At 52.3% G+C, this 16,612-nt stretch overlaps 1 protein-coding gene across 1 annotated transcript; it reads right to left on the reverse strand.

Moving 5' to 3' along the window:
- Window positions 1-2,035: 2,035 nt before the first annotated feature.
- On the reverse strand, window positions 2,036-5,883 carry LOC134413924 (olfactory receptor 14A16-like; the record flags this gene model as incomplete). The annotated part of the gene is made up of 2 exons (XM_063147944.1): window positions 2,036-2,095; window positions 5,104-5,883. Coding segments are annotated over 2 exons (840 nt in total), but the record flags the coding sequence as incomplete, so codon positions are not given.
- Between the last annotated feature and the right edge of the window lie 10,729 nt (window positions 5,884-16,612).

The following is a 16,612-nucleotide window of genomic DNA, read 5'->3' on the forward strand; positions in this document are numbered from 1 at the left end:
GAATGAGACAAACATATGGTATCCCAGCCTGCTGCCTTAGCTAAGGTCAACCAGACATTTGGTTTTGGTGGTTCAACAGGCAAATCTGCACGACAAGAAGCAATTAAAACCCACCAACACCAGCATATAATTTGATTTTGCTCTATCTTTTTCATGACATAGTTTTTGGCAAAATCCTCACATATATATATCAATTTTAAAACTTTGCTTTTAAACTAAAGATAAGATTTCACCTTTCAGATACAATAGATGGGATCTAAGCTGTAACAAAAGAAAAACAGCCCTGCAGGGCTCCGTCCCATCCCATCGTGTCCCATCCATCCTGACAGTCTCACAGGGCTGCTGTCCCATCAACATCTGCTCTGCTCCAGTGTAAAACAGGACCCAGCATGGTGCCGGGACCATCAGAGAGCTGAGGTGTGTGCTGGAATTCAATGCCCTCCCTATCCCACAGCAGCCCTGCATTTCCCTCCTGCAGCCTTGGTCTCCAGCACAGCCATGGAGGCTCTTTGGGCTCTGGACTGTTGCTGCAGCCCCCAAGGGCAGCTGAGCTCTGCCTTTGGCACAGTCAGGCCTGGCCAGCGCAGGCCATGCTCAGCAATTCCCTGTGTGTGCCTGGCCTTGCTGTCAGCCCCGGCAGCGGCTGCGTGGCCCCTTTGTGGCCCTGTGCTGGCCCAGCCATGGTGGCCCAGCCCCTGTGCAGGCCCAGCCCAGGCCAGGAGCATTGCAGCTGGGAACGGCCCCTGTGCCGTGGTGCCCACAGCAGCCTTGGGGCTCTGTGCCCCATGGCCTCCCTGCTGGGCAGCCTCTGCCAGCTCCTGCAGAGCCCCTGGCCCCTCTGGGGCTGAACAGACAGCCCTGCCCCGGGTTCTGCCAGCCTCTGGGCCAGCTGAGAGGCAGCCAGGGCCGGCCATGGCCAAGAAGAGGCCCTGAACCCGGCAGGAGGATGGAGCTGGGCCACAGCCAAACTCAGCCCAGGCCAAAGCTGGCTCAGCAGCCAGGGCTGCCAATGCATGGGCACAGAGGCTGGCACTGACAAATGTCCTGGGGCCCCTCCCTGCTCTGTCCATGCCACCAAGGGCACAGAGCAGCCTCCTCTCTGGGCCACTTGCCTGTTTGCAATGCCTTGCACAGGCGCTGGCCCTACCCCACAAAGCCTGGCCTGAGTCCTGCCCCTGCACGCTCAGCCAGGCTGAGATGGACACTGATGGTTTCTGGGCCAGGCTCTCTGAGCCCAGCCCAGCTCCCTGCAAGCTCTGCCAGCTGCCCTGAGCTCTGGGCAGCACCAAGGGCCTCTCCCCAGCCCAGCCCTGCCGGCTCTGGTCCCACAGCTCTGCTCAGGCCAGGCTGCTCTGAGCACTGGCCCCACGGCCTCAGCCCCTGGCAAGGGCACAGCAGCAGCTGCAGCTGCCACAGGACTCAGCCCCAGCCATGGGTGAAGGTGCTTGGCCAAGGCCAAAGGAGGCTCCCTGGCTGCCCTGCTCCCCTCGGGCTGAGGTGCTGAGAGCTCTGCAGCCCCTGCTGTCATCCCATCTGCCCAGGGCAGCACAAGAGCCCTGGCCCTGGGGCCCTCAAGAGCTGCTCCTGCCGCAGGCCCAGGGCCCATGCCAAAGCTGGGGCAGCCACAAAGCTGTGCCCATTTCTTTCCATTGCTGCTCTGATGGGGATGGATTCTCAGCCACTTGGAGGTTGCTGATGAATTTTAATCCTCCAGAGGTCTCTTCTTTCTTGAGTTCTTCAGTTCATGAATTCAGAGAGAAAAGCTCATAAACATTTGTTCAAAGCACTCAAACAAGAAAAGGCTCTGGCAATTATGTAAATTTTCAATTCTTCTGTGGTTAATTGATTATTTTAGAAATGTATTCAAAATTAATGCACTGTACTGAAAACAAAGAAAACCAGAGAGAACTGTTTGATCCAGTTTTTTTTTCCTGTTTATAGTTTGATATCAACAATGTCCAATATATATTAACACCCAGCACCTTCTAATTCAGTCTCAATAGATATGAAAATCAAGTCTCTTTAAGGCTGACAATCAATAGTACTTTGTCCCCACCACCCCCTGACCATTTTCCTCATCCAACCCCTTGGACTCCTATGCATCAGGAACAAGGGAGTTGCTGTCCCTGGAAGTCTTTAAGCAAAGGCTGGATGTGGCACGCTGTGCCATGGTCTGGGTGAAAAAGTGGTGTTGGGTCCTAGGTTGGATTTGATGCTCTCCAAGGTCTTTTCCAGCCTGGTTGATTCTCTGATGATTGTGACACGGCAGGACCCTGGGGATGCAAGGGGCCATTGTGACACTGCGGGGCCTGGTGGCACTAAGGGAACAATGGTGACACTGTGTATGGCATGGCAGCACAGACCCATGGGGCCATTGTGACACTGTGGGGCTGAATGGAAGCAAGGAGTGCATGGTGACAGTCTGGGTCCTCCTGGAACCACAGAGGCCACTGTGACACTGCGGGGCCTTGTGGAACCAAGGGGCCATTGTGCCACTGTGGAACCAAGGAGACCCTGGGAGAGCATGGGGACAATGGAATCAAGTGGGCATTGCAGCATTGAAAGGACTCTGGGAACTGAGGGAACAATTGTGACACTGTGGTGCCCCGTGGAACGAAAGCGTCCTTGGTGATACTGCAGGATCTTGTGTCGCCAGGGCTCCATTGTGACACTGCAGCATCAAGGAATTCATTGTGGAAATCTGAGGCCTCATGGAACCAAGAGGCCACCGTGACCCTGCAGGGCCTTGTGGAACCATGCAGAGCTTTGTGACAGAGCAGGACCTGGTGTCATGATGGGGCCATTGTGACACTACAGGGCCCCATGGAACCAAGGGGCCAGTGCAGCTCCTCAGGGACTCCTGGAATGAAGGAAACATGTTTGACACCGTGGTGACCCTTGGGACCAAGAGGCCATTGTGACACTATGGAACCAAGGAGAGAATTGCTGCACTGCCAGACCTCATGGAACCAAGGATCCATTGTGACACTACAGGGCCTTGGGGGACATGGTGAGATTGTGACACCAAGGGGTCCCATGGAACCAAAGGGACATTGTGACACTGGGAGGCCTCATGGAATCATGGACACCATTGGGACACTCTCGGGCCTCATGGAACTGTGGTGACACCAAGTTGTCTGGGAGTGCTGATCTGCTGGAGGGTAGGAAGGCTCTGCACAGGGCCCTGGACAGGGTGGATCCAGGGCCCAAATCCAACAAGGTGAGGTTTAAGAAGTCCAAGTCCTGCACTTTGGCCACAACAACCCCTGCAGTGCTGCAGGCTGGGGACCGAGTGGCTGGAGAGCAGACAGGCAGAAAAGGGACCTGCAGGGAGTGATGGACAGAAGGCTGGACATGTGGCAGCAGTGTGCCCAGGTGGGCAAGAAGGCCAATGGCTCCTGGCCTTGCTCAGGAATGGTGTGGACAGCAGGAGCAGGGCAGTGATTCTTCCCCTGTGCTCAGCGCTGGTTGAGCAGCTCCTTAAATGCTGTGTCCAGTTCTGGGCTCCCCAATTTGGGATAGACATGGAGGGGCTGGAGCATTTCCAGAGAAGGCCAACAAGGTTGGGGAGGGGTCTGGAACACAAGAGCTTTGAGGAGTGACTAAGGGAGCTGGGGTTGTCATGGAGAAGAGGAGGTTCAGGAGAGACAAAGCAGTGTCAAGGCACGGGTTGGACTTGATGATCTCCAAGGTCTTTTCCCACCTTGCTGACTCTGGGATTCTCTGAAACCACCCTTGGAGCAGTTTCAGGATGAGCCCTGGGCCTCCCCTTGAGAAGCTCCAGCAGCCCAGGTCCCTCAGCTTCTCCTGCCAGCCCCAAAGCCCATCCTGTCTGTCCTGCAGAGCCTCTGCAGCTCCACCTCACTGCCCAGAACAGGGAGCCCCAGAGCCAGGCACAGCAGCCCAGATGTGCCCTCCTGGCCTGGGGTGCCTCTGGCAAGGGAGCAGCACCAGGCACTGCAGGAGCCTGCAGACAATTCCTTCAGCACTTGTAGGAAGATCCTGCTGCCCAAGGGACGTTCCCACGGTGCCAAGTCAGGAACTGCAATGGGGAGTGGGGCCAGAGAGGAAAGGGCAAACGGAGATGGGATGTTTGCAGGGCGGGGAACAGGGCTGGGCAACAAGAAGAAATTTGTGCCAGACAGAGTAAAGAAAGCCAAGATGAAGCCAAGGAAATGCTCAGGGCAGTTTGGGGATGGCTGCTAGGCAGTCCTGGCTCTGAGCAACAGCGTCTGCAGTGGGACAGCAAACTTCCAGTTGATGGGAACAAACTTACTGGCTGACTGCAGAGGCCTGGACAAAGCTGAGTGGTTTCCTTGGTGTCCCCCCAGCCCTTGCTGGCCCCAGGGGCTTATTTGTGCTTCTCGAGCATGTCCCCACCCCAACAGCCTGGGGCTGCTCATGGGACTTTTCTGTGCTCAGCATTGGCCTGGGTGTGTTCTTGAGAGAGCCTGGGCAAGGAGCCTGGAGCCCCCAAGGCCTGGCCTGAGGCGTCAGTGCTGCCCCAGCAGTGCCCATGGCCTGTCCCTGCTGCAGCCCTGGCACTGCCGCCCCCAGGACTGTGCCTGGCCCGAGAGCACTCAGGCCCTGCAGCAACACCAGGGCCACCAGGGCAGTGGGGCAGGGCCACGGCAGCAGCACTGGCAACACCAAGTGCTGCTGCTGCTGGGCACAGCTGCTGGGCCAGCACTGATCTGCCCCCAGCTCTCCACACAGACATTGCTGCTGCAGCTCCAGAGAAGGCAACAAGAGGGGGAACTCTGGTTAAAACTTTGCTTGGAGATCCTTTACTTCCTTTAGAGCCACTGAGAGCACAGCTCCTCATTGACACAGTCTGGGGCCACAGCAAAGGTGGAGAGAAATGAAATGAGAAATGGCAAAACCAGTAGCACTTCATTTGGACAATACTAAAAAAAATAAAAAGAATGAGAATAATAAACCAACCACCATACGCAAGAAGAACAATGAAAGATTACATTGATTTCAAGTGATTTGCAGAAATTGGCAAGCAGTTTAATGTTTCTGATATAGTCCAGTCACCAATCTCCACACTGCAGCCTTGAGCTCCTGGTTTCTCAGGCTGTAGATGAGGGGATTCAGGGCTGGAGGCACCACCGAATACAGAACTGACAGGGCCAGATCAAGGGATGGGGAGGAGATGGAGGGGGGCTTCAGGTAGGCAAAAAAGCCAGTGCTGAGAAACAGGGAGACAACAGCCAGGTGAGGGAGGCAGGTGGAAAAGGCTTTGTGCCGTCCCTGCTCAGAGGGGATCCTCAGCACAGCCCTGAAGATCTGCACATAGGAGAAAACAATGAACACAAAGCAGCTTGAGGCTACACAGACACTTAGAGCAAGAAGCCCAAGTTCCCTGAGGTAGGATTTGGAGCAAGAGAGCTTGAGGATCTGGGGGATTTCACAGAAGAACTGGTCCAGGGCATTGCCATGGCACAGGGGCAGGGAAAATGTATTGGCTGTGTGCAGCAGTGAGTAGAGAAAGGCACTGGCCCAGGCAGCTGCTGCCATGTGGGCACAAGCTCTGCTGCCCAGGAGGGTCCCGTAGTGCAGGGGTTTGCAGATGGACACGTAGCGGTCGTAGCACATGATGGTCAGGAGGGAAAGCTCTGCTGAGATAAAGAACATAAAGAAGAAGAGCTGAGCAGCACATCCTGAGTAGGAGATGTTCCTGGTGTCCCAGAGGGAATTGTGCATGGCTTTGGGGACAGTGGTGCAGATGGAGCCCAGGTCACTGAGGGCCAGGTTGAGCAGGAAGAAGAACATGGGTGTGTGCAGGTGATGGCCACAGGCTACGGCGCTGATGATGAGGCCGTTGCCCAGGAGGGCAGCCAGGGAGATGCCCAGCAAGAGGCAGAAGTGCAGGAGCTGCAGCTGCCGCGTGTCTGCCAATGCCAGCAGGAGGAAGTGCCTGATGGAGCTGCTGTTGGACATTTGATTTCTCTGGCCATTGGGAGCTGTTCATGGAGAAAAGTCAGTGACCGGTTGGGAGAAACTTCTTCCAGCAAAATCAAAGCCTATTTCCATAGGCCCTTCTCCTGTAACACTCTCACACCCTTTTCAATTTCCAGCAGATTTTCCTTCAGCTCCAAGTGTGGAGCCCTGGCTGGTGCTGCCTGACTGGGACTTCAGGTTCAGGGCAGCTACACACAGAGGTTTTTATAGTTCAGCCTTGATGTGCAGACATAGCAGGGGCACAGAGATCTGTCCTCGTGTTCCACTTTGAATCTCTGTTAACACAGACAGCCCTGTCAGCATCTGCCCTCCCACTGCCAGAGAACAGGAATGGTATAGTCTGTTTAAATGTACTAGTGTTATTGACAACTTTTCTTCATCTCCCCTGCTGATTATTTTTGGATGTCAGAAACTCTCTGCATTTCTGCTGCCCTCAGGGAGAACAGTGAGTTCTCTGAGGCAAGGTGGTGAGTGGAGTGGGAGGGAAGGAGGTCTGTCGCCCTGTCCTGTTCCAGGATTCTCTAGGCTATCACCTTTCCCAGACAGAGGATGATCACCCTCCCATGTTTCCCTTAAAAACCATCCTGACATTGCTGACAGCAGATGGATCCCCACAGTCCACCAAATGTCCATCCCCTTCTCAAGGTCTCAGCCCCACATTTGTACCCAGGACGGGGCTCATTTCACCAACCCAACAGCATTTTCTCATCATAGACATTCTGTGTCGCACCATGGGGCTTTTAGATAACACAGAGATGCTACAGACAGGTTTGAACCTGGAGGGAACCTCAAAGCTTGGACTGAAAGGGAGATTCCAGGTGTCCCTATGATGGCATTGGATTGAGGGAGTGCAGCTCCTTCCCTGGCTGCACTGACAGCATTGCCCAGAGCCAGGCACTGGGGACAGCGTCACCCTGAGCCAGCTGTGCCCCCTCCAGAGCCCCCAGGGCCGGGCAGCTGCTCCCAGCCCTGTGCTCTGCAGAGGAAACTGGGCCCGGGGCTGCAGAGCTGCCCCACGGCTCTGCTGCAGCTCTGCCTGCACAGGAGGGGCTGCACGCCTTGGAGCCCCAGCCCTGAGGGCAGAGGCTTGGCTGGAACACAGGAGGGAGGGGACTTGTTTAGAGGGAGGGGCTGCACTGGAGGGGGTCCTGTGGGCATCTCTAAACTCTCCCTGCCGCAGCATCTCTGGGTATTGTTTTCTCTCCTTGCCTGATTTTCTCTCTGCTTCCTGCAGATTTTCTTCCTGCAGGTGTTTCCCTGTGCCTGATCTCTCCCTGCCAGCACTCACAGACCCCAAATCTCTGTGCCCTCTCCTTGGCCTGACAGAACCCTGCCTGTTTGCAGGGCACTGCCTGGGGGCAGGTTCTGTTTGCACGTGGGACAAAGGACAGCTCAGACTGAGCCTGATGGGTCCAGCAGAGGGGATTCTGGTGCTGTCCATGGGCAGAATGGCTGAAAGTACATTAGGGATCTCCTGTGAATCTACAGAACACAAAAATAACAGTTCCAATGTCTTGTGAACTTTTAAAATTTCATAATTAATAATTCATAATCCATTTTTATTATTAATCCCCCCGGTCCCTGCCATTCTCCAATATTAGGAAACTGAATACAAAGTCTTTGGAAATGTCCTAATTTTTAATGAAATCCTTGTATTGGAAATATTTTATGACTGACCAGCATTCCTCAGCATGTCAAAGCTTCATGGGCATTTCACCTCCCCTGCACCAGGAATATTCAGAGTTGTACTCACAGAGTCTGTAGGCATTGAGATGTTCCAGCTTTAGGAGATCACTGGAGGAGCTGCAGCTGCATTGTCCTTCAGCCAGAGGTTCCTGTGCCAAGGGCCGGCAGTGATTCTGCCCCAGACACTTCTCAGCCCCTTCCCAGTCCTGCCTGATTGAAGCTCTCTGTGCCTCTGTGCTGTGCCTGGGGTGGCTGCAGGCAGTGCCCCAGCCCTGCTGGGCTGGGAGAGGAGCTGCTCCTCAGCAGAAATGTCTTTTTGAAGCTCTTCTTCGTTTTCAAGGAGCTGCCTCTGTGCCAGGAGCCCAGCCCAGCTCAGCAGCACAGACACAGCACAAGGATTTTAATGACACTCTCGGGGCTTTGCTGTTGTTTACATCAGACTCAGTCCCTGAGAGAGTGTTCAGAAAACTTCTCAATAAATCAAAGTTTAATTTAAACTCCAAAGTTTCTTGAAGTTGTTATGGGTCCCACTGAGGAACACAAGTCACAAAGTGTCCCTAGGTTCCAGTTAGAGCAGAACACTGGAGGCAATGATTACAGCTGGGCAAAGGTGTCTCTGGTGCTGAGCAAAGCTGGATGTGTTTGAGGAATGCCAAGGGCCAAGGGCTGAGCCCCAGCCCCTGGCCAGGCAGATCCTGTCCCTCCCTCCTTGCTCAGGGCTCTTGCCGGGATGGGCACTGGCATGTGGGGATGTGCAATGGCAAGGGCAGGAGCATGGGGCGGCCCCTGCCAGGCTGCTGAGCAGGGACAAGGAGGCAATGAGGCCCCAGCCCTGCAAGGGTCACTTGTCTCCTGCTCCTGCCTCAGGCCCAGGCCCAGCAGCCATGGCCAAAGTGCTGCCCAAGTTGGCTCTGGCAGGGCTGTCTTGCAGCTGCTGCCCATCCCTGTGCCCTGTGCAGCCCAGGCTGTCCTACGGTGTCCCTGCCCTGTGCCTCTGTCCCTGCAGGCTGTCGGCATCCCCCGGCTGCCACACCTGGCTGGGCCCTTCCTTTGCTGACAGCTCTGCCTCCTGCCTGCCTCTGCCTGCCCACACAGAGCCTGGGGCTGACACACAGAATTTGGGAGGTAGAATACAAGTTTTGGCCACTGGTCCCTTGATGAAAAGGCCCTTTCTTTTCCATCTGAAGGAAAGCAGAGAGCCCCAGGGTTTGATGGTAGATGAGAAGCAGCCCCTGGGAGGCCAAGCCACCAGACTCGTCTCTCCTGGCAGCTTTTGATTGGGAGCTATCCTTGGATATATGAAATTTAGGGGCCAGATCTCAAATTTGGCCGCGGCCCCTGGACGAGGAGACTGTTCTATTTCCATGGGAAGGAAGGCAGAGAGCCCCAGTGTTTCAGGGGTAGATGACAGGTGGCCATCAGAGCCCACTACACCAGGGAGAGCTGGCAGGTTTTGTCTGGGAGAAACCTTTCATGTAGTTAATATTTTAGGAGGAGTAGCAATTTTGGCCATTGAGGAATAAGAAGATTTATTTCCATAGGAAGGAAAGCACAGAACACCCGTGCTTCAGGGGCTGATGAACTGCAGGCACCAGAGACCAAGGCCAGCCAGACCTGTCTGTAATGGCAGCTTTTGTGTAGGAGCAATAATTGGATATCAGACTTTTGAAGGTGGAATCCCAGTTTCAGCCATGGGCACCTGGAGAAGAAGGATGGTTCTTTTCCCTTAGGATGGAAAGGGCAGAGCCCCAGTGTTTCAGGGCAGAATTCAGGCAACCACCAGAGGCCAAGGCCAGCCAGAGCTGTCTGTCCTGGGAGCTTTTGTCTGGGAGGAAAACCCCTTGAACATAGGAATTTTGGAGGAAAAATACCAAATTCAGATATGGCCACCTGGGCAGGAGAGATGGTTCTTTTCTATAGGAAGGAAAGCACTGAGCCCCAGTGTTTGAAGGCAGGTGAGAGTCAGCTCTAAAGAAGACAAGGGCAGCCAGACCTGTCTGTAATGGCAGCTTTTGTCTGGAAGCAATCCTTGGATGTTGGGAATTTTGGAGGGGGAATCCCATTTTGGCCATTGATGCTTGAATGCGAAAGGCAGTTCTTTTCCATTTGAAGGAAAGCCCAGAGCCTCAGGGTTTCAGGGGTACATGAGAAGAGACCCTCGACATGCCAAGGGCAGTTGGACCAGTCAGGCCAAGCCAACCAGACCAGTTCCCTGTTCCCTTGTTTCCATGGGGCCCTGCAGTGTCACAGTGGTAGTGTCATATTGGATCCTTGGTTCCATCAGGTCCAGATGTGATCCACTGGCCTCTTGTTTCCATGGGTCTTCACAGTGTCACAATGGTCCCTGGCTTCCATGAGGCCTGGCAGTGTCACAGGGGTCTCCTTGGTGCTGCAGTGTCACAATGAACCCTTGGTTCCATAGGGACTCACAATGTCAGAAGGGTCTCCTTGGTTTCATGAGGCCCTGCAGAGCCCCTTGATTCAACGAGGCCTCCAAGTGTCATCATGGCCTCCAGGATTCCATGAGGCCCCGCAATGTCCCAATGGACCTTTGGTTCCATGGGGTCCTGCACTGTTCCATGGATCCTTAGTTCCAAGGGGCCCTGGAGTGTCACAATGGCCTCCTTGGTTCCATGGTGCCACACAGTGTGACAACTGCCCCTTGGCCTGCCAAGCCCACACAATGTCGAAAGGTTCCTAGCTTCCATGAGGCCTTATAGTGTCACAATGGTCTGCATGATCCCATAAGGCCTTGCAGTGTCACAACAGACCATTGGTTACATGAAGCCCCACAATGTCACTGTGGTCCCCTTGGCTCCACAAGGTTCTGAAGTGCTACAATGGCCTTTTGGTTTCTCAAGGCCTCCAAGCGTAAAAATGGCATCCATGGTTCCATGAGGCCCTGCTGGGTCAAAATGGCTCATGGTTCCATGAGGCCACAAAGTTTAACAAGGGACCCTTGGTTCCATCAGGCCTTGCTGTGTCACAATGGACTTCTGGTTCCATGAGCTCTCACACTGCCAGCAGCAGTCTCCTTGGTTCTGCAGTGTCACCATGGACCCTTGGTTCCATGAGGTTCCGCAGTAGAACACGGTCACCTTGGTTCCGTGAGGTTCTGCAGTGTCACAATGGACCCATGGTTCCACCAGGCCTTGCTATGGAAAGGAACTTCCCTCCCAGGGCAGGGCTGTGGCACAGCACATCCCCCAGAAGGAGCCTGGCTCAGCCCCAGGCTTTGTGTGGGCAGGCAGAGGCAGGCAGGAGGCAGAGCTGTCAGCAAAGGAAGGGCCCAGCCAGGTGGGGCAGCCGGGGGATGCCGACAGCCTGCAGGGACAGAGGCGCAGGGCAGGGACACCGTGGGACAGCCTAGGCTGCACAGGGCACAGGGATGGGCAGCAGCTGCAAGACAGCCCTGCCAGAGCCACCTTGGGCAGCACTTTGGCCATGGCTGCTGGGCCTGGGCCTGAGGCCACGAGGGGACAAGTGACCCTTGCAGGGCTGGGGCCTCATTGCCTCCTTGTCCCTGCTCAGCAGCCTGGCAGGGGCCGCCCCATGCTCCTGCCCTTGCCATTGCACAGCCCCACATGCCAGTGCCCATCCCGGGAAGAGCCCTGAGCAAGGAGGGAGGGACAGGATCTGCCTGGCCAGGGGCTGGGGCTCAGGCCTGGGCCCTTGGCATTCCTCAAACACATCCAGCTTTGCTCAGCACCAGAGACACCTTTGCCTTGTTTGTCCCCAGCTGCCATCACTGCCTCCAGTGTTCTGGTCTCCCTGGAACCTGGGGACACTTTCCCAGTGGTGTCCCTCAGTGGGACCTATTAAAACTCCAAGAAAATTTGGAGTTTAAATTTAACTCTATGTTATTGAGAAGTTATTTGAAGACACTCTCAAGGACTGAGTCTGATGTAAACAACAGCAAAGCCCTGAGAGGGTCATTAAAGTTTTCCTAGTCCAGTTATGAAGAAAGATTTCAAAGAGCAGTAATAAAATATACATTCCTATTTTAAAGGGTGTCTTTGATTAAATTTCTCTTTAGAGCAGAGTTGATTGCAGCATTCTGTGATTGATATTGACCCAGGGTCTCTCCTCAGCAGCTCTGGCCTGCCCACAGAAGCTATGCCTGGAGCTCTGACCCAGTGTGGACAACCTTGCTCCACATTGCCCAGCCCCATCCTGTCTGTCCTCACTGCCCTGGGCCCTGCTGTGCTTGCAGAGCTGGCTGCACCCAGCCTAAGAGGGCTTTTCACATTTTTAGGGTTTTTTGAAGCAATCTCAAACTGCTGAGTTTCCCCACTGCAAACAGACACACTGCTCAGGTGTGTGCCAGCCCCAGGTGCCACCAAAGGCACTGCAGAGCTACCCTGGGCCAGCTGTGAGGGTGGATCATCAGCCCAAGCTGCACTGGGCCCTGCAAGGGGCTGTGGCCATGGGCACTGCACTGACCCCACTGCTGGGTTTGGCTGCCACGGCCACCGAGAGAAATGAAACTGTCCTTGGAAACACTGGGGAGGACTGGGACATACTGGGAACACTGGGAACACTGTGGGAGACACTGGGATGTACTGGGAGTGACACTGGGGAGGACTGGGGAAAACTGGGGACTCAAGGAATGCTGAGGGGGAATCTGGGTGGATTGGGATGGACACTGAGGGTACACTGGGACATACTGGAAGGTACCAGGATATACTGGGAGTGATACTTAGCGATACTGGGGACACTGGGGACATTGCGGCGAAGGCTGGGTACACTGGTGCATCCTGTGCATGACACTGGGGGGAAACTGAAAGGGACAGGGAAGAAACTCAGGTGTATTGGGAGGGACTGGGCTGTACTGGGAGGGATTGGAGGGGTACTGGGTTTGTACTGGGTTCTACTTGGGTTGAAATGGGCTGTACTGGGATGGAGTGGAGGCTGGTGCATGGGCTCTTCCCGCCTCCTCCCCATACCATTTGCCGAGGCTCCTGCCCATCACTTCCAGCAGCCTATCAGTGCCAGAGATCTGGGCCTGGGGGCGGTACCTAGATGGACGCCATCTTTTATTTTTGACTACAACTCCCATCATGCACGGTGGCCGGGTATAGCACGATTGCAGCCGGGACTACAAGCCCGTCAGGTCCCGCGCCCCACAGAACCCCGGGATCCGCCCCCATCTGTTCCCTAAGTGTCCGCCAGACCCTCCAGTATCCTTCAGTGCCCCCTCAGCGCCCATTCCGGACAAAAGCGTCCCCGGATCCCCTGAGTGCTCCCAACCCCACAGATGCCCGGTACAGCCACTTCTGGGAATTCATCTCCTCTCATCTCCCGTGGCCCCAGAGCCCCTCAGAACAGTCCCGCGCCAAAAAATACTGCCGTGTCCCGAGCTCTAAGGAGCCCGGTTGGAACACCCAGAGATCCTTGCAAGTGCTCCCAAACCATTTAAGTTCCCCCGAGGTCGTCAAGTCGAGGCTTGGACACAAAAGTGTCCCCCAAGAGCCTTCCCGGACCTCCAAACATCGTGTTTGAACCACTTCCGGGACTACAGCTCCCATCATGCTCCGCGCCCCACCGAGAGCCATTGCAGCTGCGCCTAGAACTCCCGTGATGCTCCGCGACCCCGTTTAACCCTTCGATACCCGTGCTTACAATTCCCATTCCCCCCTGCTCCCCTGAGCGCCCCGTTGGAGTCCCCCAAGGGCCCGCCCGGATCCCGAGGGGCCCCAAATTCCCCTCCCTGACCTCCAAGGGCCCTGCTGGACCCCCAAGGGCTGCCCTGCGCCCCGAACTGTCCCTCAGAATCCCTGAGTGCCCCTCCAAGTGCCCACCCGGCTCCCCCAAGTGTCCTCCAGACCCTCAAGTTCTCCCTGAATTCCCTCTCTAGAACCAAAACTCCCCCAAAAGGGCCCCAGAAATGTCTCCATGGACCCCAAAGTGCCGCCCCTTGACCCTTTTGGAGAAAAAGTTTATAAAAATGGTGCCAAAAGGACTACAAATATTAGTTACCGTAAAGAGGAAGAAATAAATGGCCAATAAAGCTTAATTAATTAATGAACCGTATTGTGTTTACTTTGAACTAATGAGAAATAATTTTTTTGGTTGCTAAAATAGTATTGATTTTTAAATATAAATATAAAAATTAGGTAGTAAAATATTGAATAATACTATCATAACTAGAATAATATAAATATAATTTTGTTACTTAATTAAATTTTATTTAGAAGGAAAAATGCTTAAATTTTTTTCATGTTTTGTGATGTGAGATATGGTGAGGTTTGGGGTGAGGAACAGCTTGTCCAAACAGGCTCAGCCTGCAAGGGGCTCATTCTTCTCCCTGCCCAGACCTCCTAAGGAGACATTCAGCATCAAGATCACCTGAGGAATGCTTCTGTCCCCTCTTCTCTGAAATAAAAATAAAAAAATATTTCCTTGACTAAAACCAAAAATCCTGATGTGCACTTTGGAATCTCCCTCCTGAAGAGAACTCCAAACCGACTCCAATCCCTGCACAAGCCCTGGAGACTGGATGACAATGGACGGGAGACAAAGAGCTCCTGAGGGCTTTCTGTATTTTAATCAGCCCCACGCTGGATTTGGGGCTGGCTCCAGGAGCCTCAGGCATGCAGAGAAGGATGGAGAAGCTGCTCAAGGAGTCAGCAGCAAAACTCCAAGTGCCTTGGAGCATGGCTGGGCCCCAGTGAGGGCAGGGAGTGCAAAGGGCTGCCCAGGGCCTGGTGAGAGCAGATCCTTGAGGCCAGGATTGCAGGGAGCCCAAGGCTCTGAGCAGGGAACTGCAATGCTGAGCAAGGCCTGGCTTGGCTGGGTTTTCTCTCCTTTCAAGAGTCTCTGGGTAGGCACTGTTGGTTTCAGGTCCATGGTCCCTCCACTGCTCTTGGCCCGTTCTGGTTAGGGTGACAAAGGCAAAAAGCTCTGGCCACGGTCCTGATGTTGTCTTATGTTTTCTCTGGTTAGAGGCGTTAATTTAATTCTTCATTTACATGGTGGCTTGTTGTTCTAGGGGTTTTCGTTAGGTCATTCTTTTCTGTTATGTCTTCTGGGATTTTCATATTTGGTTATTATCTGACACACTCCTCTTCTTTATGGTGTTGGACGGTTCAACAACTTAGATGGGAGTGGGAATGATAGTAAAAGATTCTAAAATCATGAAATTTGGGGAATTAGAAAGAAGCTAGACTTAGTGGGGCCGTAGAAAAATGTTAAAAATAGACTCTGGAAATGTTAGGCTTTGTGTTTGCCAGATCATGTGAATTTGCACCTGTGTAAGCAGTATATGATAAAAGATATAATTGTTAGATGTGATGATTGTTTAGTAATTAGATACAATTATTCTATAATCATAAGAAGAATTCTGAGAAACTATGTTAGATGTTTGAGGGGAGGGGTCACGATGAGCCCATGCTTGGCTGAAATCTATGTATACAATAGAACAATATAAGTTTAATAATTAACATTTAAGTTATATAAGGATTGACTATAAAAACATGTTTGTCCTGAATGCATGTCGGAGACAGATTTGTGTTTGTACCCCTGACACCCAGAGCTCTTCAATAAAAGCACCTGCATAGAATCATTCTCGTGATTATGTGCTTCTGAACGCTGACAGGAGCAGTGGGGGAACACCTGACAGTGAGGGGATTTAAGTAATTATAAATCCTTTAACTAGCATTGGAAGTTGACATAACTATTAAACATTCAACAAACAATCTATAAATAACATTGGAACTTTTTATTAACTCCTTTAACAATGAACTTTATATCAACTCCTTTAACAATTGATTCTCTACAATTTCCCCCTCTAATTGTTTGACTGGGCTCAAGCCTGCATCATTTAGCAATTACTTCTTCTTGAAAGTACAATTTTTAATACTGGTTGTAAATTTGCTTGGCATCTTCACGTTCTTGATCATTCATTATCATTATTACTTTTACTTCTTTTTTATTAAGCTCTTTTGGTATCATTACACTTGCTTGTACAGCAGATGCTACAACTTGGATTATACAGGGGAGCATGCAAGGTAGGAGGATCAAACCAGCAATTTCACATAAGATGAAAAAGGTTTTTTTTCCCTACCAGTATTTTAATGACCAGAAAGTGTCCCACCAGCTGGTATCGAATGTAGGGGTCCACTCTTGTGTTCCAACATAAGCTAACTTCCAGATTTCCTTTGAGATATTTCCAATGACTTCACTGCAGTCATCTATTTCTAAGCAGCACTCAGAGGAGTTAAATTTTCCACATACGCTTCCATCATCAGCTAATAAATAAACTACTGCTAGTCTGATTTGATACACCACAGCTCTAGTCTGGGATAGTTGGTCATTTTTGTGGTCTAAAGCTAGAGAGGTTTGGTTCGATACCATCTCGAGTACTGCCTGTAATCTCAGAATCCGATTTAACCCCCGTATAAATTGGGGTCCGGTGTCCCCAGGACCCATCTTGAGCCCGGGTCGCCGATCCATGAGTGCAAATTATTTCCTGGGGGGTCCATACTGTCTTTTTCCGTGTCTGTGTTCCTCCAATTTCAATTAAGTTTCTTTTTGGTCAGCTAGATTAGCTGAAATAATCACATACTGGGACCCCTTGGTTCAATCCATACTCTTGGGAGTAAGAAAAATGACGCTTTAATAATTCCGATAGTGCAAGTGCTGCTCCGCTCCCCGGGTAATTCAGTGTAAGCCACATTCCCACATATCCAAACCAGGTTTTCTGGAGCTTTCCAGGAAGCATCACTGATAGTCATTGGAAATTCCCAGTAGTTGGATATTTCTCTCAGTCCCCAGAATGGGTCTATTCCTTTTATTCCTTTATTTATTCCTTTATTTATTACTTTATTTATTCCTTTATTTAATCCTTTATTTATTCCTTTTCCAGTACACTCATGGAGTTTAGATCCTTCTTGGTAGATACACCCGGTTTCTTTCTTCCCAATGGATTTTTAGTGTTAAATTTATTATTTTAAATTAT

This window comes from Melospiza melodia, unplaced genomic scaffold, assembly GCF_035770615.1.
Source record: "Melospiza melodia melodia isolate bMelMel2 unplaced genomic scaffold, bMelMel2.pri scaffold_61, whole genome shotgun sequence".
In the NCBI taxonomy this organism is placed as follows: Eukaryota; Metazoa; Chordata; class Aves; order Passeriformes; family Passerellidae; genus Melospiza; species Melospiza melodia.